This window comes from Melopsittacus undulatus, chromosome 8 (assembly GCF_012275295.1).
Source record: "Melopsittacus undulatus isolate bMelUnd1 chromosome 8, bMelUnd1.mat.Z, whole genome shotgun sequence".
In the NCBI taxonomy this organism is placed as follows: Eukaryota; Metazoa; Chordata; class Aves; order Psittaciformes; family Psittaculidae; genus Melopsittacus; species Melopsittacus undulatus.
Genome location: NC_047534.1, coordinates 20594561 through 20618647, shown reverse-complemented (window position 1 = coordinate 20618647; position 24087 = coordinate 20594561). Strand labels below are relative to the sequence as shown.

Here is a 24087-nt window from a genome sequence, read left to right as displayed (position 1 = left end):
GAGAAAGTAAGCCTTAATTTCAGTTTTTATGGGCATCAATGAAAGGAGAAAAGGAGATCACCAAAAAACTGCACTTCAAATTAAGCTCTTTTTGTTAGACAGCACTGCTCAAGTCTTACATCACTCCATTATCTAACTGCAATGCAGTATCAGATTGTGTGAATCCTATTTCCAGAAGTGCTATACTTCTGCATTTCCAGTTTGGAAAATCAGACATTCGTCACTTCTGAAAAGCTGACTTTCCACAAGTTACTTGCAACACACATTTTTCTGACCTTTATTTCATATACATGTTCATCTGGCTGGACTTCATGCTGCAGTGCTAGGCTAGCCTTCAAGGTGAAGCATGGTTAAGTTTCTGTCTCAAAATCATATTCTCTTCTTGGCTTCCATGCTGACTCATATGTACCCATGACCATAAAATATAAACCCAACTTAAATAAAACCCAAAACGGTTGCTAAATTTCTATGTCTACTGTTTTGGTGATCAGTTTGAAGTTGCTATACAGACTAAAAGTTTTATTCATTAACCTAGGAAGCCTTATTTATTAAACTATGAAGCAAGAATGTATATCACAAGAATGACTGAATCTGCAGTTCATTCATTTCCATGTAGGGAAATATGTAATGTTTTGCTACCCCCTTAGACTGTAATATCAGACTGTACTAGACTATAATATCAGACTATCAGACGTAGACTATAACAGCTGACTGATTGATAACTAGGCTTGTCTATGGGCTAGTTTTAATTTCAAACCAAATCTTCCACCTGTTTCTTTTCTTACACATTGCTATGGTGAAGATCATCACAGACTGTACACAAAAGTGAAACACAGAAGGATCACTGAAAAAAACCATCCAAACAGATTAAAACATGACATAATAACTAGAACAAAAGAAAAGGCGTATTGCTGGTTAGGTGCTGTTAAGCAGTCATGTTCTTCTGGACATACTTTGCTGATCACTTGCCCAGAAATGTATTTGGAATCGTATTTTTTAAACTACCTCCATTTTCCTGTAAAAAATCTTTCTAACAAAGGCAATCATTACCATTGTCATTACCAGTCCTATTAGATCAGGGTCTGTAATGTGTGCTGGCACTACAGCTCCCAGCTCTTTTCGGCTTCTCCCATTCAAACCCATTTAGTTTTCCTGGGCTGTGATGCCTCAGTCACTGAAGACTAACATCCCACAGTGATGGGAATAGTTTGTGGAGCTCAGGCCAGGAAAAGCTGCACAAAGTGCCCTTGCCTATAGATGCCTGTGTAGGTAGGCTGCCACAATTCTACTCTGGTTCATAAATGCTAGATGTTGCATTGCACACATTTGGCAAACTTGAAGCCCAAAGGGTAAAGTATACTTACTCTCAGTACTGCTAGAAACTTATAAAATGTCCCTCAGATGTTACAGTGAGGTCTGTGATTTCTTCTAAAAGATGTGTTTTAAAGGCAAACACTTTGCAATCTCTCCTCTAAAAGGAGATTATCCAAAAAGAATGCGTTGAGGGGAGGAATAAAACATTAGTGGTAATCATTCATTAGCTGCTTTTTCTGCTACTCTTAAAGCTCCAGGACTGATTTTTATTTAAACTTTATTTTCCCACTGAGACACAAGCGCTTTCCAGCCTCTAAGCAGGCCCATTTTCCTTTACAATGTCTTTCAAAGAGGTTTTGTTTGAGTGGGATGGGTATTACTGGCCAGTCACTGAAGTTCAAGACGTAACTCCACCAACCCTGCTGGGAGCACGTTGGAGCTCAGATGATTCAAACTCTTTCTTTGGCAGAAGACTACACTAGTTTCAGTGGGAATTTTGTCTGTGAGGAGAGAAATGGGGTCCAAATGTTCTTGTAAGAAGGATGTCCTGTGAAGGCATCCAATCTGTAGTAGTGTAAATTAATAACATTGAAAATCACAGATTTCCTTCAGCAGAAGCTCTGGAGATTTGGAACATAATCAGGGCCATTTGGGATTGAATCATCTGAGCAGAAGTCACAGAAGAAGAAAGTTTTCTGGTAATGTTCCAGTAACAGAAACAAGAGACTTCAGTAGTTTGTGAAAATAGGTTTGGGGGGTGGGGGAAGGGGGAAGTTCGCTAAATTTTCAAACACTGAAAAAAGTCTGTCTGGGTCTGAAACAGTGGTTTTATTTGAAGTCCAAATTATTTTTATCCACAACTATACATTCATCCCTAATTATTCTGCACTGATTCCTCTCAAGCAGCACAGTCCAAAGCTCTGAGTACGGAACTGGGGTGAAATTACTGTGTACCTTTCATGACCTGCCACTGCAGGATATGAACCTTAGGTCATCTCCCTGCATGTGAGTTTTTCACCAAGATAAAACAGTGGCATTCTTTCTGTTCTTGCAGATTGGACCACACAGTGTTTTCATGTCTCAGATTTGCTCGCAGATTATTAGAAGTACAAGTTACTATTAATTTCACATTAATTATTCACTCAGTGGTCAGTTATAATAATCAAAGGTCTTGTTTTAGTCAAGGTTGAGAGGGATTGCTGGCTGCTTTGAAATGGCTATTAAAGTTTGGTAACTCTATCCATTTTTACAGTCCAGTTTCAGCGGAATGTAATTTTCAAGCCTTTACTCTAAGTATGTTCAGCAACAGGGCAGATACAAACATTGCAGCCAAATGCTACAGTGAGATTCCTCAGCAGTACAGACACATGGTTAAGAGCTTTTAGCTTTCTTTCATGGAGGATTACATATAGCCAGAAATATTTGGCCAGTGCGATGTGCCTGGTTTGGTCTCTGCCTCTTAATAGGAATGCAAAAAGTGCGTTCAGGAGCACCGTGTAAGTTGCCCAGAGTCATTCCTGGTGCTACAGTGACATCCTACTAGACAACCCATGCAAACAGGCCATGTGTAAATCTGTGTGATCATGGCTGAGTTCACTTATTTGGCTGCTGAGCTATTCTCTGAGGAGGCAGTGGATCCACCACAAGGTGCCAAGCTAAGTTAAGCATTGTAGAGTAATGCTGAGTGCAACTAGATTTCCTGGTGGCATAATCACCTTCCCTCAGAGAAAAGAAAAACATAAAGATGTCAGATCTACCAGCTTTCCCCTTTAGCCCATTCATCCCTCAAGCAGAAAGGCTACTTTTCCACCCTAAAACTGAAGGTGTCCCTGCAGATTTGCTCCATCCACAGGTCCAAGACACAGCTTCACCTGCTCCTTTTCTACTGTGTTGAATGTCTTGCTGCAGGAGCTGGCCCAAAGAAACAAACAGCTGTGGCTCTTGTGGGTAAGTTTTCCCAAGTGGTTCTGGCCTTTATGAGAAACCCAAGTGTTAGGTCCTCTGTGTCTGGCCTCAACACTCTCTTTCCCTGTGTCCAGCCTCATTCAGTGCTCTGGGATTTCCCTTCACATCACACACCAAAACCAGATTTTGTCTTACATCCTCGTAAGACTCCCCCTCAGAGACATCTAAGCCTCAGATATCTGTAAGCAACTAAAAGGACTTACTAGGTTAAATAATTTAATTGCTTACTAGAAATGAGGGCTAGGAAATAAACTAATCATGATTCCACAGACATTAGAATCACAGAATCACAGAATCATTTGGGTTGGAAGGGACCTTAAAAATCATCTAGTTCCAACCCCCTGCCACAGGCAGGGACACCTTCCACTAGACCAGGTTGCTCAAAGCCCTGTCTGACCTGGCCTTGAAATAGTTTTGTGTTTCTTTGTGAAGAGGTAAGGGCTCCCTGTTTTCACTGATTTCATCTGGTTTGGTGGGACTTCTGGTTTTTCCTTATTTTTTTTTATTCCTGCCACTGAAAGGCTTGCTAAAGGAACCCAAACTTGGAATTAGGAAAGAGCATTGGTTCCATTGTTGGGAGCCATGCAGAAAGTCAAATGGCAGCTAAGCGCAAAATGTCCTACGAGTGTCATGTCACATTGACATGTTCTGAGTAGCACTATATGCCATAATGGTTACAAACTTGGCATCTATCTCAGGTCTTCTTATGTTAGTATTTTTAATGGTGGGTTTACATCAGTATTACAAGATCTTGAAAAAAAAACCCCAATCATGAATACATTGGTATTGTTTTATATTGAAGGTGAACAAACACTAGTCATGCATAACCTAGACAAAGGTCTGGATAGAGGAATTCACCCCATGACAGACCACCTGAAGCTGTAATGGATTTTCCACCGCAGTAAGCTACTCAAGGTTTCCACTGGCTACTGCTCTCAAATTTTTGAGGTTGCTCAACATGCCTAGAGCTTTACAAACAGCTGTAGGTATTTGTTAAACCTTTTTGAGATACTTGAGTTTCCACTCCAAAGCAAAAGCCAGTATTTCAAATGTTCCCTCTCACAATATACATAAAAAAAACCTTGCAACTGAAATTAAATTGAGAAAGTCAGATTTAGAGCTATGAAATATGTCCTTTGGATGGTATTGAAAAACTGTGCAAGAAATATATTAGATAAAATATACTGCTATGAACTATAGGCGGAAGACCAGAAAAAATCAATATCATGTGATAATAGAAAAGGCAGAAAAAATATGGCACAAAGATAAAATCCAAATTAAATAGCATCCTTTGTTTGAACATTTCCCCAATATCAACATGTTCTGACCAAACATCCCAATTTTGCCAAAATTGTATTTCCTGGCAAAAATGTACTCAGTAAGAAAGCTTTGACTAGCTCAAGCCCTCATATGCCAAGTGATTCCTTTTGTGTTTTGTGGTTTTCATTCACTGTGGAGTGAACTTTTAGTGAGTCTCATTCATTCATCTGCCCCACCATAAAAATACATGGCTATTTTAAGCACATTGTAAAGTGAAACATGTCATTTGGCCAGGCTGCCTGGTCACTGGAGCATGGGCCAGGAACCCCAGTCTGCACCCACACAATATCAGGGGCAGCACCATACATGAACCCCTGGAAGCCCAAGGAGTGGGATATCCAAAGTGCCTCCCTCTGGAGACGTCCATAATTTCAGCTCACCCACAGCAACTGGGATGACTCACATAAAGATATTCACATTTCTGTTTCCTCCCCCTTTGTAATATCTTTCCAAAACAAAAACTGCTACCTCAGAGCTGAGTGCTGTGTCAGTAAACCCATCACAAAAAGGATTGGCTGCCAGAGTCCAGAAAGGGTTAAGGCAGCAGTTGGAGAGGTTTGGGGTGACGTCGTGCTTCTGGATGCCTGAGAAGTCTCTTGAAGGTAGTTCCCCTCTGGTGAGGATGGGAGAGAGCTGAGGTCTGAAATCCGAGATCCCTCGCAGCCCGGAGCTGATGAGGTCCCAGTAAAAGCTGTTTGCCTGCTTTCCCTTCCCGAGCAGTCACATCGCTGCACTGGCCCGGGCACTATGGAGCAAGCCCCCTGGACACATGTAGGACTCACTCTGCTCCAGCTCCTGCTCATCTCCTGCTTGCCAAGAGGTACCGTAAGTGAGCGTGTACGTTCCCGGCACGGCTGAATGAGTCCCTTTCCTTCAGAGAGGTTTGATCTCATGTGCTGTCATGGGAAGCAGGGACATCTGCAAGGATGGTAATAACAGAAAGAAGGGGCTCTGCTTTATTTATTTTTTTTCTTGCCAGCATGGAGTGTGTGTGGGGGGAGGTTTGTCCAGGGATGATTTCCAGGCAAACTTCATGGACTTAAAGAGAAACAACTGGTTGCATTTGTTTGCCAATGGCCATAAGGAAAAGGGTATGTAATCACTCTGCTTACTACTGCTTTATTTTCTCAACACTGAGCTAAGGAAATTGTGATAAAAAGAGGCATTTAAGTCTCTGAATTGTAAAGCGTAATTTGTTTAGCTTGGCAAGACGGAGACTTTCCTCTCCAGCCCCAACACCGAGAATGAAGGAAAGGGAGGAAAAAAGTGAAGGAAAAAAAGAAAACAAAAGCCACACATTGTTTCCGATCTGGGCTTTAGTTCTGCCAATATTATTCTTTCGAAGAGGAAGCCTTGTTAAAGCAGAATGATCTTTTTTATATTCAAGCCTCACCTCTGTTTCTGCTGAACCAGCATGTATGGTTTCTTCTTGATAAGGTTAAGCAAAAAGCAGTTACTGCTAAGTGCAGATTTGCTGTTGTTATTTACATGTGGAGGTGGCCGGAGCTTCTGGCAGCATCTCGCTGTTGGCACTGCTGGCTGCTTCCTCAGGAGCTGCAGCCCTAAGGACCAGGAGGTGATGTGCCCTCACATCACCCACTCTTCAAGCTGCTGCCGACCTTGGTGCACCTGGCCTGTTATTGGCAGAGCTGTCAGGTATGCAGGCACTGCGATTGGGATGGCTATCAATCATCTGTATCAAGGACGGTGCTTCAGAGCCCACCTGACCTGGGGCTGCAGAAAAGGGTCTGCCTCTACCATGCTCTGCCATTGCCTCTGAGGCTGGGGTGAAGGTGACAGGCAGTGACCAGTGATGTCTGCCCACTGGTGCCTGCAGCATGACCTCCTGCCAATGTTCCTCTGCAGCATGAGCACAGAGAGCTTCTCCACACCTCCATTCCACATGCACTGCCTTGACCCTGCCACCCTCTGCCTTGTGCCACCTTGCACACTGACCAGGAGAGGTGGCTCCATGGCACACGCTGGAGGGGCACAGAAACAGGGACAGAGCAGCCCTAGGCATGGGCTGCAGCTGTCAAAGCAGCAAGGTGGGTGACAGATCTCTCCTCCTGTCAGAACAGCATGTCTCAGTCATGGTGTGAAGTTGGCCCGCTGAGGGGCAGGCACTGGGCTGCTGGTGACAAGGGGAGACAGGACAATGAAGGGCAAGAAGATGACGGCTGTCAGACTTCAAGCTTGGGAGGGAGGATGCTGGTTCCCCAACACCAGCTTCTCACACTCCAGGAGCAGTGTGAGAAGGGCCTGTGGGGCACATGGAGGAGAGCCAGCTGTCCCTCTTGCCCCATCTCCTTCCTGGCTGTGCCTCCCATGCCCTGCTGCTGGTGGAGTGGGCACATGCCCACAGATGCTGATAAGAGGAGGGGGCCAGAAGCTCCCCTCCAGCAGCAGTGCGAGAGGCACTCAGAGACAGGGGAGCAATTCAAGAGTGCAGTGGTGGCCTTAGCATGTCAGGGCAGGTTGGAAAAGAGCATTTTTTGCCTCCTCCCCACAGATGTATCCAATTTTTATCCCTACTTATCACACCCAGTTGCACAGGGCCTGCCTCAGGAGTTAGGGGCAGGAGCTGGGGAGGTCTGGGAATTGATTTTTGGAATAAACTTGAAGTGCAAGTGACTCATATTTCCTTAAAAATATATGTGTTTGTTTCTGCCTATCTAAACCCTTCCCAGCCTCTCTTCCCCTCCCCCTCCAGCCTCTGTCTAGAGAAGTGGAGGCCAGATGCACTCAGACACATCCAGATGCATTCAATCTTAGCAGATGGGTTACTTCAGTTCACATGTTTAGGTTCCTAGCATGGACGAAGTGACTTGCCTTTTGTTTTGGAGAAAAGCTGGGGTTACTTACTCTCGTACCCAAGGCCATTGCAAGGGACTCCCAGGGGTCCCTGCAAGCCTGCTGGTGGCCAGCATTTGGGTCTCCATTGGCCCACCAGGAATCCTCACCACCACAGAGCCCCAAGGGTGCTTCCAGCAGCACGAGCTCCCTTGGGGACGTTGATGCCCCTCTCCAGAGATGGAGATGGTCTGGTCCAGACCAGAGATGTGGTGCAAATGGGGAAGGAGGCCATAGGGCAGGGAGGCAATCTGTCACTGGGAAGAGATGGGAACATCTTCAGTCCTTGGTTAGGGCTCAACTACACACCTCTGTAAGGAGTAAAATTTGAGATGGAGGGGGTTTGCTGCTGTCTGTGTGGACTATTTCTATCTGGGTAGCATTGACTTCAAGTAAACTACCAGCATGTCCAACATGCCAGGTCCAACAAGCAAGAAGTCAAGACAGGTCCAACACCACTCCTCCATGTTTATAACACAAGCACATTCTCATGTTATGTGGTCATGAATTTCAATACAGCAGCTGCTTCTTCTCCACAGATTCCCAAATATTCTCCCCTATTGCAGAATCCTGGCTTTGTCCCCCAGACCCCATTAGCAAAGGCTGGGCTCTCTAATTTCATCAATGCTGTCACTAACTCATCCGTTACCTGTTCCTGTTCCTTGTCTTGCAGCACAAAATCTCTTCCTGATCCCACTAGTGTAACTTGTGGCCAGAACAAGCTCCTTTATTCCAGAAGGAAATCAAGGTCTGAAGGTTAATGAGGCAGCCTCTGAGTTTTTACTGAGTTTTTTACCCTGGCTATTTTAGCCTGTCATGGCCCTTCTTGGATGAAGCCAGCACCTATAAGAAAATCACAAATGCCAGCTGACAATTACAGAGACAAAACTGAAGGAGGAGGAGGTTTAGGGCAGACTTCTTCAGGTTGCTTTAGATGCTAAAACCATCCTGGCTAGTGGCATAGTTGGCTAGTGATTTAAATCCAACTATGACAAAAAAAGATAAAGGTGTCCCTGCCCATGTCAGGGCATTGGAACTAGATGAGCATTAAGGTCCCTTCCAATCCAAACCAGTCTATGATTCTAAGTAGAAATGAGAGGATATGAGGGCTTGGTACAAGAAAATGGGGAAAACAGCAAAGTTTAGACTTTAAAGTATGGCTTTATTTTGCATATTACAGCTTACCTTCAGGGAACAAGGGCTGCTGAAATGTAGAAAGAAAGGGAACAGGAAATTTCCTATAGGAACGAGCATCTTATTCAAAAGCTGTCAATCATCTCTGCAGCAGTGGCAGGACCAGGCAACAGGATCAGCTGCAGGACATGTAGGTTTATTGAAAGAGGAAAATGGTGGGAATGATTTGGCATTACAACTGAGGTGATGTTGGCGGAGGGGTAGTGGGATTAACAAGGCTTTAACATGTAGAAAGGCTGAATTAACAGTCCTGTTTTCAGTTAAGGCTGGAAACAGAAAACCCAAGAGCTATTTGTGTTAATGCAGTGTTTGCATTAACCCACTGTTACATTGCTTAGATGGGCAAGGTATGGACCTCACAAATAGGAACAATTTTTATTTGGCTTTTCTTTTAGACAAAACAAAACAAGGCAGTGTGGAGAGAGATACAAGCTTTGGAAGTCACATGGGGAATCCTGCTAAGGACCTGATGGAGACCTCGAATATAATTTTTTTATTGAACTAACAATTCTTTTCTCCTTGGAGAAGAAGTGTTGGGAGTTTACAGTTTGTCATAGCCTAGTTAAGAATAGAAGCTTACAAATGTAGAAAGGGTACAACTGCAGGAGCACAATAAAGTAAACCTATGGCCTATCAGGAACACCATCAGGATTATTTATATCTGAATTTATATCTACTAAATACGATATGACAACAGAAAACCTGGAATAGAATATTAGAATAAAAATATTAGGCAGACCCCAAATCCTGAACCAAAACATAACGTACATTCTCCTTTTTTTCTATGTGAAACATGACCTGATTGTTAAAAAGGCCGAGCTTAAGGTAAGTGGTCTCATCCAGCAGAACACATTTGTACGTGCACTAGACAGGTTTTCAGTGCTTTTCTTAGAGAGAATATGCATCAGTAGTTTAGTCTGCTTTGAACACAATTGTGCATTTGGGACTTAAAAAGACTGTCAAGTTAATGCACATTTATTAAGAGGACAAATTCAGCCCAGCATACTAAATTTACCAGATGATCTTTAAGCTCCCTTCCAACCCTAACCATTCTATGATTTCCTTCTGTGTTCACCCACTGGCTTTGATTTTTTTTCAAATAGAAATCCTTTCTTTCCCCCCACTCTCTACTCTCACTGCTGTATGAAAGCACACACCAATGCCCAATACATGATGCTCACTGACTCTACAGGAGATGCAGTCAAATTTTTCAACAAAGGTCTGTGACCCATAAGCTAAACACAGTGAGTAAAACAGGGATATATTTTATCTCCCCTTTTTATTAGCCCAGCTGCTAAAAAGAGTAATAGGTATATAATTTCAAAAGAGAAATGAGTGTTTTTAGTGATAGCATTATCTCTTTCAACTTTTTAACACATCTGTTAGGAAACCAGGCATCGTTTTGCACAATAGGTTATCTGAAGCAAAAAGAGATTAAGAATAAAGACCTGCACTTTATTAATGATTTGGGGTACACCATTTTAAAAAAGTGCCAATAAAAACCTTTTAAAGGGAACATCTCTCTTCCCTTCCAAGGTCTTGACCTTACTTAGATCAAATGGAGAGTTTTGCTATTCATCACAGAGGAGCCATGGTTTCACCCAACATGTTTCTCATTTCCAGCTGACAAGTTCTCTGCCTCCTGTGTGCTCAGAGCTCTTCTTGTTAATGTCTACAGGCGTCATACTTATGGGGTTGGGCCCAGCTTGTACATCTGTGCAATGACAGTAGAGATGAGGGTGGTGAGGCCCTGGCACAGGATGCCCAGAGAAGCTGTGGCTGCCTCATCCCTGGCAGTGTTCAGACCAGATTGGACAGGCCTTGGAGCAACCTGGTCTAGTGGAAGGTGTGTAGTGGGACTGGATAAGCCTGAAGGTCCCTTCCAACCCAAACCAGTCTGTGATGCTGTGATTCTATAAAACAGGAATAAAACTGAGACATGTGAAAAAAAAAAGACTAAAAAAATACCTGTTTCACCTAGGTTTCACCTCTGTTGGAGCTATTTTTTCTTTTAAATGAGAGAACTTCATTTCACAATTATTTCATAGCCAAGCATTCCCTAATAAAAGCCTTAGGAAATTGCTCCTACAAACTTCATTTCTTCTGCAGAAGGCAGTAATTGGTTTTGAGCATCATGCTGAAAAATCAAAATGTAATCAAATAAAAAGGGGCCTGTTCCCTCGTGGAACATCAACTGGTTGAATAACCACTTTGCAGAAGTCATCCTCTACAGATGACTTCCAATTTTAGAGATATATCCATTTGTATCTGCTCTTATTTACAATGTGATCTTAATTCATATGGCACTTTTCAAAGCAATTTAAAATAGTATTTCTTTGAGTCTAAGTAGCATTTTACCAATATGCTCATGGATAAATTGAGACATGAAATGAAAATTCATCTTTTCAGGATAACAGAATGGACTTGTAGGATGGGAAGTTCCATTAGTTCAGACCAAGATATGGATGTCTGTATCGAGAACTTTCTTCCATCTTTCAGGACTTCTGATAAATACATAAATCGGCAGTGTCCTAAGGTGCTCTCTCTTTTGGAGGAGTGTAGAGCACATTTAGGTTGTAAACTTTTCTTCCCCCCTTCCTGCCAAGGATGGATGGAGATGGCAAACTGTTTTTCTGCTGGACTGGTCAGCTGATCCCTCCACATAGCAACTAATACCAGCACAAAGATACAGAGTGGGAATGGTAAGATGGAAAGTCAGGATGAGAAGGGAGGAAAGCATCCCATCTCAGCAGCAGCATGGGCTTATATCAGCTTAAAGTCACTGCAGTCTAAAAAAGTCATTCTTCCAAGGAAGTGGAAGACACAAGAGTTAATTGGTGTAACTGGGCTTGCTTCAAATCACCTCAGTTCTTAGTCATATAATTTTGCCAGCTCTCAGTCTTTTGGAAGAGAAATTCCCTTTCCGTTGAGCAAGGTGACCATGACTGACAAATTTGCCATGGCAAAAGACAAGTTTGTTGAAGTTGCAGTTTTACTCTGATGAGCTGCCTGACCCACTCCTCAAGCAGCAATTCTGTTCATGAATCACTAAAACGTTAAGCCTGACCTAGTAAGATAAACCAAAACTGATTTAGTTGAATATCCCAAGGTGCAAACTGCAGTTGGTTATAAGCTTACTAATATGTGCATCATACCGTTCTTTTCCACAGCCTGAAACCCTTGCTCCCCATAAACAACTTCCCTGAAGATGAAAGCTAATAATTCATTACATTCTTCACCCATGGACTTATATTTCATCCACACCGCCATCCCACAAGTTTATCTTCCTCTTTCCTTATTTCTTTATTCTTTAAATGCCTGAAGAACCTTTTGCTATTATTTTAATTTCCTTTGCAAGGTCAAATTCAGCTTGACTTTTAAGCTGAGCTCTAAGACATAGCTTGATTTGATGATCAGACTTTTTTCTATCCCTGAGAGGTCTCTGCTTTTCCCTTGAATGAGAGATTTGTCTGGATTTACTGTATATCCCACAGAATTCATCACTATCATATTCAGCAGACCTTGTATTGAATAGAAGCAGTGTTTAAGATGGTCTTATTCTTGCAGCTATTTTTTTTTGTTTATTATTGGGGCATCCTCTTTGAACTCATTGGCATAAAGTAAGTAATATATCTTCAGACTTCAGGATGAGTACTAATGGAGCCTTCACTTCTCCTGCAAGGAGACTTTGGGCTTTTCAGAATGGTGCAGTAAAAGCTGCCCATTTGGAAGGCTGCATTTCCACTCAGTTTCAAACAATATTTCTGTCAAACCTCCATCATGACCCTTCCAAGTACTAATAAAAGAATTTCTTGTGTAGCTGTTACAACCTTTTCCGAAGTCCTGCAGTTTGGAACAAGATAGTATTTCAGGTTTAGAGAGGACAGAGATGGCTGAGTCTTATGTGTGCCCAGCCATGAGGGTGATAGGAAAACCAGACACACTTGTGTCAGGGAGATGATGACTACACTGCTGACTGCTCAAGCTCCTCTGCAGCACACCAGCCTGCCCAAGCACATCTTGGCCTAAGAAGATGGCATGTTTTGGAAAGGTGAAGCAAAAGAATTCTTGACCAGAGAAAGTGAGGAATGTGTGTGGACCTGGCAAGTCAGATCAGAGCTGGATTTCCTGTAATTTTGTAAAGAAAGTGAGTGACAGTAGAAGCTCAGTAGTCCAGCAGGTTAAAACTATTCACCCTTCAATCTACTGCAGCACCAGGAGTGACCTCCTTCCACTCCTTCCTTTCACTGGATTCTGTGGGTTCATGGTACAGAGGCTGGTTTTCATCACCCACCCTCAGCTTTGCACAGGGGAAGCTCAGGGCCCAGCTGTTAGCAGGGAGGGTTCCCCAAAGTGAGGAGCCTTTGGCTCCTACAAAGCCTTGGCTCAGCACCAGGGAGAAAGGGAGATGGCATCATTGTGAGGAATTGCCATCACTGTAGCTCAGCCCTCAGACACTGACTGGGAACAGAGTTGGGTTGGAAGGGAGAGTAAAGGCTCTCCAACTCCAACACCTGCCATGGGTAGGGACACTTTTCACTAGACCAAGTTGCTCCAAGCCCCATCCAACCTGTCCTTGAGCACTGCCAGGAATAGGGCAGCCACAGCTTCTCTGGGCACCCTGTGCCAGGGCCTCACCACCCTCATAGGGAAGAACTTCTGCTTAATATCTCATCTAAACCTCCCCTCTGTCAGGTTAAAACCATTCCCCCTTGTCCTGTCACATGTTTTTGGGCTTTCATAGTTGGCTTTTCCAGGCTGCTCAACATCTTTGTCACTGACTGGTGATCCCTGAGGACACCACTGTCACTGGTCTCCACTTGGACAATTAGTCACTGATGTGAATTCTCTGAGTGTTACCTCCCAGCCAACTCCTTATCTATCCACTGAGTGGTCCATTTATCAAATCCAGTCCCCTCCTACTGCTTTACAAAATCCGTTGCTGACAGCCTTAGCCTCTGAAATGTGCTGTAGGAACTAGGTGGTCTCACTAGACGCAGGCGTCAGTGAAAAGCCATCTGAACCTGGAAACATGAGAATGACCAGCCACCCGGCGTATGCCTCAGTGTTTACCTGCCATCTCACTTACTCCTCAGAGTGGGCTCAAAGCATTAGGTGAAAAAGTGCTTTTGTGCCAAAACCAAGCAGGTCTTCCCTCCGACACCTGCTCTGGAGGTTCATGTGCTTTCCCAACACAACTATTTTTTGCTTAGTTTCTGCAGTCTTGGGCTGCTTCCATGTGTGCTGTTTATGCCTGGATTTACTGGGCTTTTCTTCCATCCTTAAAATCCCATAAATCAATTCACTCTTTATTTGCCTGTCCAGAGACTTGTTTGTTCTTTTCAGCTAAATATTTTGCATGGGTTGTCAAGCAGCTTCTTCCTGGTTCTCCCAAAGAAAGGTCAAGCCACTCTCTGGATTGTGTTTGATGCTAGGAGACACAGCCACTGCCTGTGAGTCGGACTGCTGGCTTTGGAAGATTATCAAAGTCAGGGCCACAAAGCACCCCACAATTATCTCTGCCACATGTGGCCAAGGCCTGCCTTCCAGAATTCTACTCTGTCAATAAATCTCCCCTCACACTTCCCTGCCTCATTATCTTCTGGTTTAGGGTAATACTGGCCAAGTGTGGGCATGGGGAGCAGGGCTGTGCCTCTTCCTCCCCGGAGCACAGGATGAGCACAGCAACAGAAACAAACATTTGTTACACACATGAATGGCTCTGTGCATCTCCCTCTTAAATTTCAGAGGGAAAGGCTTCCTTTGCCCTTTGCTCAGTAGCCTAGAGATATATATGCAAACAAAAGGGATCCTGCCATTATAAAGGAGGTGCAGAGTCTTCACACTAATGTCTTTAAAAAATAGCTTCTACAAAACTTCAGAATAATTGATTTAATGATATATGTGAAGAAAATCCTCCAGAGCATCACTTCAAAAAAACCTCAAATCCACCAATTTCCTTGTCAAGGCTACATATGTTACACAAAAATTGTCAGTAAATCAAAGACAGACTATTTTTATTGTTTCAGTTAAGGGCAAGAAGTGATCAAACAGCATTTCTAGGTGGCAGTAGATTTATTTTTACAGTTCTTTAAGGGCCAAGCTAATTCAACTCACCTGCACTATAAATACACACATTTGTTTCACCAAGTAACATCTGCTTTTTGACCCTATTGTGTACACAAGCTCTACATATGAAAATATATACACATATCATAGTATCACAGAATGGTTTGGGTTGGAAGGGACTTTGAAGCTCATCCACTTCCAACCCCTTGCCATGGACAAGGCACCTTCCACTAGACCAGGTTGCTCAAAGCCCCGTCCAACCCAGCTGCAAACACTGCCAGGGATGGGGCAGCCACAGCTTCTCTGGGCACCCTGTGCCAGGGCCTCACCACCCTCACAGGGAAGAACTTCTTAATATCTCCTCCAAATCTCCCCTCTGTCAGTTTAAAACCATTACCCCTTGTCCTGCCCCTACAGGCCCTTCTAAAAAAACTACTCTTCTCCAGATTTCTTGTTGCCCCTTTAGGCACTGGAAGCTGCTCTAAGGTCTCCCCGGAGCCCTCTCTTCTCCAGGCTGAACAAGCCCAGCTCTCTCAGCCTGTCTGCATAGCAGAGGTGCTCCAGGCCTCAGAGGATCAAAACATCTGTGTGAGCAGGGAGCCATGTACAGGCACGGCTGGACATGCTATACCTTAGATATGTATGGCTTGTCACAATAACAAGGGAGCCCTGTTACTCAGAGTTTAAAACAATAGAAATAAGGATGTTATCTAACCACAATGAATAAAAAAAAAAAAGAAAAAAGAAAAAAGGGGAGGATAGGGGGAAACAGAAGAGATAGTTTCATTAAGTTTCCTTCACGCCTCATCTTTCTAGTCTGCTCTCTCTCTTTTTACCACCAAACTCCATGAAAATAGTCATCAGGCCTGTCAGCTGGTGAGGAGACATGCTGACAGCACCATGCACTCATTAGAGCTCACTTTACAGAACTTAGACAGTGTGCTGGTGGAGAAATGGGATCTGCACTTACTGTGGCAGTCCACTTCTGATCCTGTCAATCCACAGCAGATAATAGATTATTTCCTTGTGTTCACTTCTCTGTTCCCCTCTAGCAGAGTACACAGTGATCAATGAAAACTGCCCGGGCGCCGAGTGGAATATCATGTGTCGGGAGTGCTGTGAATATGACCAAATTGAGTGCATCTGCCCAGGACAGAAGGAAAGAGTGGGCTACACTATTCCCTGTTGCAGGAATGAGGACAACGAGTGTGACTCCTGCTTAATCCACCCAGGTATGTTTTGGGCCATACTGCATTTGCACTGGAACTTTGGCCAAAGCATCAGCACATAAGTGTAGCTGCTTGGAAGGGGAGTGGCAAGGGGAGGCAAATCTCACTGGGGCATGGGATTGCCCCAGATCTCCTCAGGAGCTTCCTCTGCTACTCCGCTGACAGCAGCAGGACAGATGGCAAGGTCCTGTGCAGCAGGTAGTGTTGTTGCCAGAAAAAAACCCATCACACTTTCCACTGGCAGTGTTATCCTCTGGGCAGGCTGGGGAGCTGCCAAAGGGTGATGCTGCAGCTGGCTTCACAGCAGGAGCTTTATGTAGTGCTCTGGGATGGTTTGTATGCCCAAAGCAAGAAGAGAGAGGTGACTAGAGAGTTGGGCTTGTTCAGCCTGAAGAACAGAAAGCTCAGGGGACACCTTATAACAGTCTGCCCATGGCAGGAGGTTGGAATTAGATGATCTTTAAGGTCCAAACCAGTCTATAGCTCTCTGACTTGGAAGTCTGGCTACCAAAGTAGAAAGGGTGAAGTGAAAGGTGAGGGCAGGAGGAGACAGGACCAGGTTAGAAGACATCAGAATCACTTGGGCTGGGCCCAAGTGGCACAAGCAGCCACATTGAGATTTCTGAGGGAGACATTTACAGTAGGAGCATGAGATACATGAGATTTCGATGTTTGGACAAGTCAGACTGGGAGTTTGCTTCCAAATCTCAGAGTCTGAGCTGCTTAGGGTTTGGAGGTGGAGGCTGGGCATGGTTCACAGTGGGGAAGCTGTCAGCACCACAGCAGTCATTAACATAACCAGCATTCTCTGTGGACAAGGAGAGACTGTTCCTCTTCCTGCAACACAATCCACCTTGGCTGTCATCTAACACTGTGGCTCTCCTTTCAGGCTGCACCATTTTTGAGAACTGCAAGTCCTGCCGCAATGGCTCCTGGGGAGGGACGCTCGATGACTTCTATATCAAAGGGATCTACTGTGCAGCATGTAGAGCTGGCTGGTACGGAGGGGATTGCATGAGTAAGTGTCCTACATGGGCAGGGAGGCATGGCAGGGCCAGGGAGGGGTGGGATGGGGCCAGAGCCATGCTGTGCCTTTCCAGTTATCCCTGAGTGGTGACTTTTTAAAGGGCACAGACAGGAGAGGGCAAGCACAAGCAGGCAGTAAGCAGATCTACAGACGGGAGAACTTTTCTCCCAGTGCTCATAGCGTTGGCCTGGGCCCCAAACCACAGGAGGCTGCAACCCTACTAAACTTCTGGTTTGTTTAGGTTTATTTTAAAACTTTAACTACTGTGACTCTGGAAATCTTCTGTTGTCTGCCTTTCTTGGACATTCTTCAGCATAACTGATTCCCCAGTGGCCTTCAGCAAAGCATAAACATTTACAAGGGCATCAGCTAGATCAAAGAGCTTCTCCTCTGTCCTCCTTCAACCCCTGGGCTGCAGAACCAGCCCCAGGCAAGACTCAGTGCTCCCTGCCTCCTTCACACAGCTCCACCACACTCCATCCTTGGAGGTCTGGAAAACAGTATCTTGCAACTGCTAACAGTGCTATGATGGACCAGGAGTGTTGCAGGCTCTGGTAGCAACACCTGAAGGTTTTGTTCCCAACAGCATACAAGAACCCTTGCTTGCTCGATTTTGCTAAGCTGTTGGTTCCAATGCTATCTTTCAATAATGAAATCTATAAACTAACTTGATACAGTTTTAGTATTTCTTTTACTAGTTTTCCACCATTTGTATTGATTGTCTCTCTGCTCACCTTTCACTGAAAGATGAAAGCAGAGCCTCCTTTTTCTGCTCTGCTCTGTCCATTTTTTAACATATCTTAACCTCCTTTTAGTCACTGATTTTAAAGCAACAACTGAGCCTCCTTTCCCAGCACAGCCCACGGCCATTCAGGAGGTGAAAGCAAACAAAATCATTGCTTCAAACAACAGAATATGGAGAACCAACATTTCAGCAACAGGACTAACTCAACCTTGGTGCTTCTGGAGTTGATAAACAGAGTCCCTTGCTGTTGACGGTGTGATTTCTGATAGCACTTTAAAGTCCTGTTTGCTCTGGGTCAATGCTAGAGCTCCCCTGGCACTTTTTACAAGAGCAGAGCTGAGAAAGAATCATTAGCTCAACTAATCCTTCCTCTCCCTGCCTCAGTAGATCAGCTGCTCACAGTGTATTTCAGCCTGTTCCGCCTACTTGTGTTTGAAAGCAAACATATCCCCTCACTGCAGCCTGTTTGCACGCTTTTGAAATGTCAAAATTTTGAAGAGCTTTGCCCTACAGTGCTTTCCTTCCTACTTGCTCTTTGGAGGGAAGCAGTTTGACACTGAGGACGTGGTCTGTGTTGTGTGGGTCTGTGGTCCTTCAGAGTTAGGATGGGCAGAACTTTTCCACTCTTAAAAGAGGAGCACAGGGGGCACTTGTGACCTCAGCACACTTCTGAGGTCCCCTGTTCTGCCTCTTACGTCTGTCTCACTCTTAGCCCTGGTGGTAGGCTCAGGCATGCAGAGATTGCTTGTCCAGAAAGCAGCCTGTGACCATGCTGGGTGTAGGCCTGCAGGCTATGTGGCTTTTGGTCTGGAGGCTGGCCAGACAGTAGCCTCTGAAGGGCAGCATGCACAAGCTGGGGAGCAGTGGATCTGCTAACATCACATTTTGGAGAGCAAAGGAGGAGGTATTTCTCTTTGGTACCTGCACATGGGATCACATCTGGAACTTTGCAGCCTGCCCTGGGCACCTTTGTAAGTCACAGGCTGGTTTGGGTTGGAAGCACCTTAAAGCTCATCCAGTTCCAAACCCTGCCCATACGGTCATTGTACAGTCCACACACAAAGCTTTGCCCCGCACCAGCTCGGCACCTGTGGGGAAAAGGAAGGAATTGCTGCTCGTGACAGAGCTGTTCTTGCAGGGCTTCCCCAGCTGAACCTTCTTTCCTGAATGTTACCAACCTTGCCAAGCGAGGCCCGCCTCTACCTTGCCCCTGCACTGAGGGACAACTACCCGCAGACTTGCACCCCTGCCCTCACCTGAACGCTGTGGGGCGGCTGCCCAGGGCTCGGGCCCGGGAGGAAGGACGAGCCAGAGGGAGGGATAAGCAGCTCCAGGGATAAGCAGCTCCCTGGCACCCGACGGGGCTCCAGGTGAACCCACCGCCGCTGCTCGGAGACCGCCGGGGTTTGTCTCCCTCTCGCGGGCCCCGGGAGGCGTTGCCGCAGAGCGCCGCTCCCAGCCCCGGGCTCTTGCTCCCCGGGCCGGCAAAGATGGCGAGCGGCTCTGGCGGGCTCCGCTGTAACCCAGCGGGACCCCTCCGGCTCCACACTTTTACTCCCGGACCGTCCTTGGGAGCCGCGCAGGGCACGGCCCGCCCCGGTTCGGTCCTGCCCAGCCCGCCTGGGACTCCCCGCTCCTGCGCTCAGCCTCCGCCGCGCTCCCCTCCCGCCGCACCACTTCCCTCGGGCGCCGCGGTGCCGCGGCAGCGCCGCCGCTAGGTGTCACCCGGGGGCTCTGGAGGAGGGCTAGAGGGCCCAGGCCGGTTCCTGTCAGGGGGAAGGGGCAATGTCCGCCCTTGCAGGGATAAGGGGTTGAGTGCCAGGGATGCAGTGCCAGCAGCAGTGTAGACTGTGGGCACGATTAATGCCTATTGAACACCGCACAGGTGTGTGTGAGAGGCAGCTGTGGGGCAGGGACTGGTTACCACAAGGGGAGCAGCCGTATAGCCCTGGGATGCCCCATGCAGTTCCATGGGCTGGTGGCACTGCCTCAGCAGCAGGGCAGTAGCCAAAGGGCTGTGCGCAATGGCGTAGGGCAGGGTGAGGTTTCTGGGCACTGCCAGCAAAAGTGGTCCTGTGCTTGTAAGGCTGTGGTGGGGAATCACAGACTGGTTTGGGTTGGAAGGGGACTTACAGCTCATGTAGTTCTAACCCCCTGCCATGGGCAGGAACACCTTCCACTAGATCAGGAAGAAGCAGCATGGGCTGGCCTGTGAGGCAGTCTGGTTTGTACTGTCTGCTGGCATAGCTGAATACATGGACGTGGATGAAGAACAGCCAAAGGATGACAGATCATTTGTTAAAAAGAAATTGTACTGGGTATTCCAAAGGAACGTTAGTAGGGAAAAACACCCACACCAAATAGGGTCAGTTGGAAGAATGCTAGGAGGTTCCAGGGAGAATTTTAGAGCAGCTTTCAGTGCCTACAGGGGCTGCCAAGAAATCTGGAGAAGGGCTTTTGACAAGGGCCTGTAGGGAGAGGACAAGGGGAATGACTTTAACCTGACACAGGGGAGACTGAGAATAGATATTAGGCAGCAGTTCTTCCCTGTGAGGGTGCTGAGGCACTGGCAGAGGGTGCCCAGAGAAGCTGTGGCTGCCCCATCCCTGGCAGTGTTCAAGGCCAGGTTGGATGGGGCTTGGAGCAACCTGGTCTAGTGGAAGGTGTCCCTGCCTGTGGCAGGGAATTGGAATTGGATGAGCTTTAAGGTCCCTTCCAACCCAAACTGTTCTGTGATTCTATAATATTTTCCTACTGGGACATTTCCTAATAGCACTGTTTATTGGATTGGACTATGATGCTTTAAAATGCGCATCAGAATCTGAAAACAGAAGAACCTGCAGGACCCTTGCTTCTGTACCTTGCACTGCAGCTGCCTTTGCAATCTCGAATTATCAAGTCACTTGAGAACACATCAAAGCAGGAGACAAGGTGGTTATCTAACAGCTGTCCTCAGCCATTTTGTCTGATTGTGGTCCTTGTGATGAACAACTGTGCTGGTAGTTTTAGACACTTTGCAAACATCAGTATTTCATAACATTGGTGACCAACAAGGAACAGGTAGCAACAAGGTATGATGAGGGACATTGCTTTCCCATATCAGCCCATTTATGAATACCAGTAACTCTTCTACTCTCATTCTCCTAGATTCAGTCCTCTTGACCTATGAAGGAGCCCCACATCAATGCTGTAGCACTTGAACAGCAGATAATGAGCTGTTACCGGAGGTCTTCTCAGGACCTCTCCCTCTGCTGACCCATGGGTCTCCGTGGGCTACAACATAGAGGTCTTCTGAATTGTTTTATTTTCTATTAGTAACAAGCCTTAGAGGAAATCTTACTGTGGTCCTGAAAGCTGCCTTTTATTCAGAAACAGGAAAGGAACAAGGATGTTGACACTCTGCCAAAGTGGATTATTTTTTTGTAAAAGAGGCAGAATTTGCCAGCATTTGTGTTTAGGATGTAAATTATTTTTCAGAACTTTCCAGGTCTCCCGCAGATTCTGAATGGGAAGAGAAAAGACTCCTTTTGATCAACAGATGATTGAATAGGGAGTCAGCCTAACTTCTGCTAGAAGGGCTGGAGATACAAGAGGACAGATCTGATGTGATCGCAAAGGTGCTTCATGCAGAGAAGGGCGGTAGCAAATCTGAGAACATTCTTTTGGAGACAGTCACTGAATGGCTCCTCTTTAGCCTCTGGACCACCTGCTTTGCTGGCCAATCCTACTTCCTTGGCACCAGTGTTCAGAGAGTTCAGGCTGTACCATTGCAAACAGAAAAGTGTATTTAGTATGCTGTGCATACAAGTATCTCTGCACCAGTTCTTTGGCTTTTCTTTGTTAAAGGCATCAGCAACTCAAAAGCCCTTCAGGACGAAAGAGAAACTTTCTTTGAGGTGGTCCAAGCCCTTTGTCAAACCATCTGAAGATTTCTAGCAGCTTTGTTTCAGGTTGTTTTTGAGGCAGGAGCCAACAGCAGCACAAGATCCTGTTTCTTGCTGTGGGAAGGAGCATTATCATGTGAACCACAGCAGATCTTTCTGTACTTGCTGAATCCTAATGTGGTTGCTGAGCACAGTCATTAGCCTTGTCTTTTACAGAGGGAACTAAGTGAGCCCCAGAGAAGGATGAAGCACTTCTGAGGAACTCTTCTGAGCAGCATTTCTGTTTCCTTGGGTCCTGCTTAATTAAGGGTAACCAAGGGTAAATGAACAAAGGGTATTTCATTTGAGCAACACTTTCTTAAGAAGAAAGAGGAGTAATTGACCTGAAGTTTTCACTTTTCCACATAGACCATCAGGACTGATTTCCAGCCACTAAGATCAATTGGAACCACAGAGGCTTGGTTCTTTACCAAACCAGGTCACTGTCACCCTCTTTTCCCAAAGGAAAGAAGGGTCCTGAGGCGATTTTTAAAACTCATTTCAGTAGGAAGCATTCACCCTGTGTTACTGGTTAAAAGTTTAGGGTTCCCCTTGGGAAACAAATGGAAGCAGCAGGGATTTCTGTTGGGCTAAAGAGGTAAAATGAAGTGAGAGAGTTGCTGCGGAGGTCTTTTGTGTTATTTGCCCTTTCACTTATCCTCATTATTTGTGTTATGCAGCCTATCAGAGTTCCCTGGTTTGGTGATGCTGTTAGACTCAATTGGAATTTATGATTTATGGATAGAGTCTCATCCCCAAGCAAAGTACCAGAAGGCTTACCAGGGAATGTAGCCATGTGCAAGACTCCATCTGGAAAGATGTAGTCAGAAAAGTAGAAACTGAGAAATTAGCTCTGTTTGGTGCATAATGATATAACTGCATTTTGCTGACACTTGCCTTTCTAGATCACAGAAGACTCTATAAAAGTCACTAAACAACTATACTTCCACAGTAAAAATTCCGTTAGCCATATTTTATAGCTTGGGTAAAGGCAGAGGTTATTAAAGGTGAGAGAACTCTGGGCTAAAAATGTTCATCATCGAAGATGAGGAAATAGGACAGCTATCCCTGGACAGCTGCCTAGGGACAGCTGCAGAGTAGCTGTGAAAAGATACTGCTTCCTCAGTGTGTGACCTTGTCTGCTGCTTGTTCAGGTTCTTGTCCTCTAGTGGTTTTCTCAGAGTGGTCACAAACAACTAGAGTACTTCATCTTATCCTGTTGATGCTGGGGACTGAAGTGCATTTTACAGGATGGTGAAAAGCTGAGAGTGACAAAGGCAGGATGGGACAGGAATAAAAGTGTAGGAATGTACCTGAGAGAAGGGGTAAGGGCTGTATACCACATATGTGTTATACTGAGTCACTGGTGAAGGACCTGTGGTGGTTATATATCTCCACTGGCATGGTGGCATTAACACATAAGGAAGGTGTGGTGAATCCTGAGGACAGACATATCCTCTAGGAATACATCAGCTGGTTTTCTTCCAAGGGTCTCATTGTGAAGCATTTGAAACTATGATGTTGGGTGCAACAGCTCCTCCTCTTACTGTTTCACTCACTTGAGCTAATTCAAGTGTTCATTGTCCTTTGGTATTTTTCCACCAACTTTCTCAGCTTCAGGTTTTACATAGCTCAACATGAGATCCGTTACAACTCTTCTGAGCTGGACAGTCAACCAGCCGGGTGGGTGGGCTAATCAAGAGTGGGGCAAAAGCTGTAAGGAATGGTTTCATGGGGCTGCATTGCAAACAGGAAGAAGCAACCAACTAAAACTTTTATAGGGGTGGTCTTATCCTAGGCAATTACTCTAATTAGAGTCAGAAGTCTTTATAGCCATTTTATGGCTGTGCCTTTATTTTATATACTGCCTGGTAAGAAAGCATTTATCTGGATAAACCACCCTGTCTTCTCATTGTGGTGTTGTTTCTACACATATTTACTTCAAATGCCTCTTAAAGGTCCTTTACACAGATATATTTTTTTTATTCCTTTTCTCCCCAGGGTGTGGGCAGGTTCTTCGAGCTTCTAGAGGTCAGATTTTGCTGGAGGGTTACCCACTGAATGCACGATGTGAATGGACTATTCATGTTCAAGCTGGATTTAACATTGAATTAAGGTAGGTCATACTGACTTCTAGCCAGCACTGGTTTCAGGTGGACCTTGGGGCATGTGGATCACCAAGAGTCAATGGTGGTCAACAACTGGGAGCCCTGGGGCAATGAAGATATGGCCACCGCTTTGCATTTGGTACCTCAGCTCTTTTCCCTGGTCTAGCTCGTGATGGGCACAAATGATCCACTGTGTAAATCATCATTGCTGCACCTTCAATTCTGATTTAGGACAGCTGGATGCTAAGGAAAGTTTCTTAGATACTGCACACAATATACCTCTCAAGGTCTGTTCAAGACCTTGACACCAAGACACCCAGTGTTTTCTGAAGAGTATACC

At 45.4% G+C, this 24087-nt stretch overlaps 1 protein-coding gene across 1 annotated transcript in view; it reads left to right on the top strand.

Moving 5' to 3' along the window:
• The first annotated feature begins 5236 nt into the window (after positions 1-5236).
• Positions 5237-24087, top strand: part of PAMR1 (peptidase domain containing associated with muscle regeneration 1) — a 53222-nt gene continuing 34371 nt past the window's right edge. The window contains exons 1-4 of the mRNA XM_031050339.2: positions 5237-5419; positions 15768-15947; positions 16834-16962; positions 23641-23755. Of these exons, the coding sequence (XP_030906199.2) occupies positions 5347-5419; positions 15768-15947; positions 16834-16962; positions 23641-23755 (497 nt within the window). The 5' untranslated portion in view covers positions 5237-5346. The remainder of the gene's footprint in view (positions 5420-15767; positions 15948-16833; positions 16963-23640; positions 23756-24087) is intronic.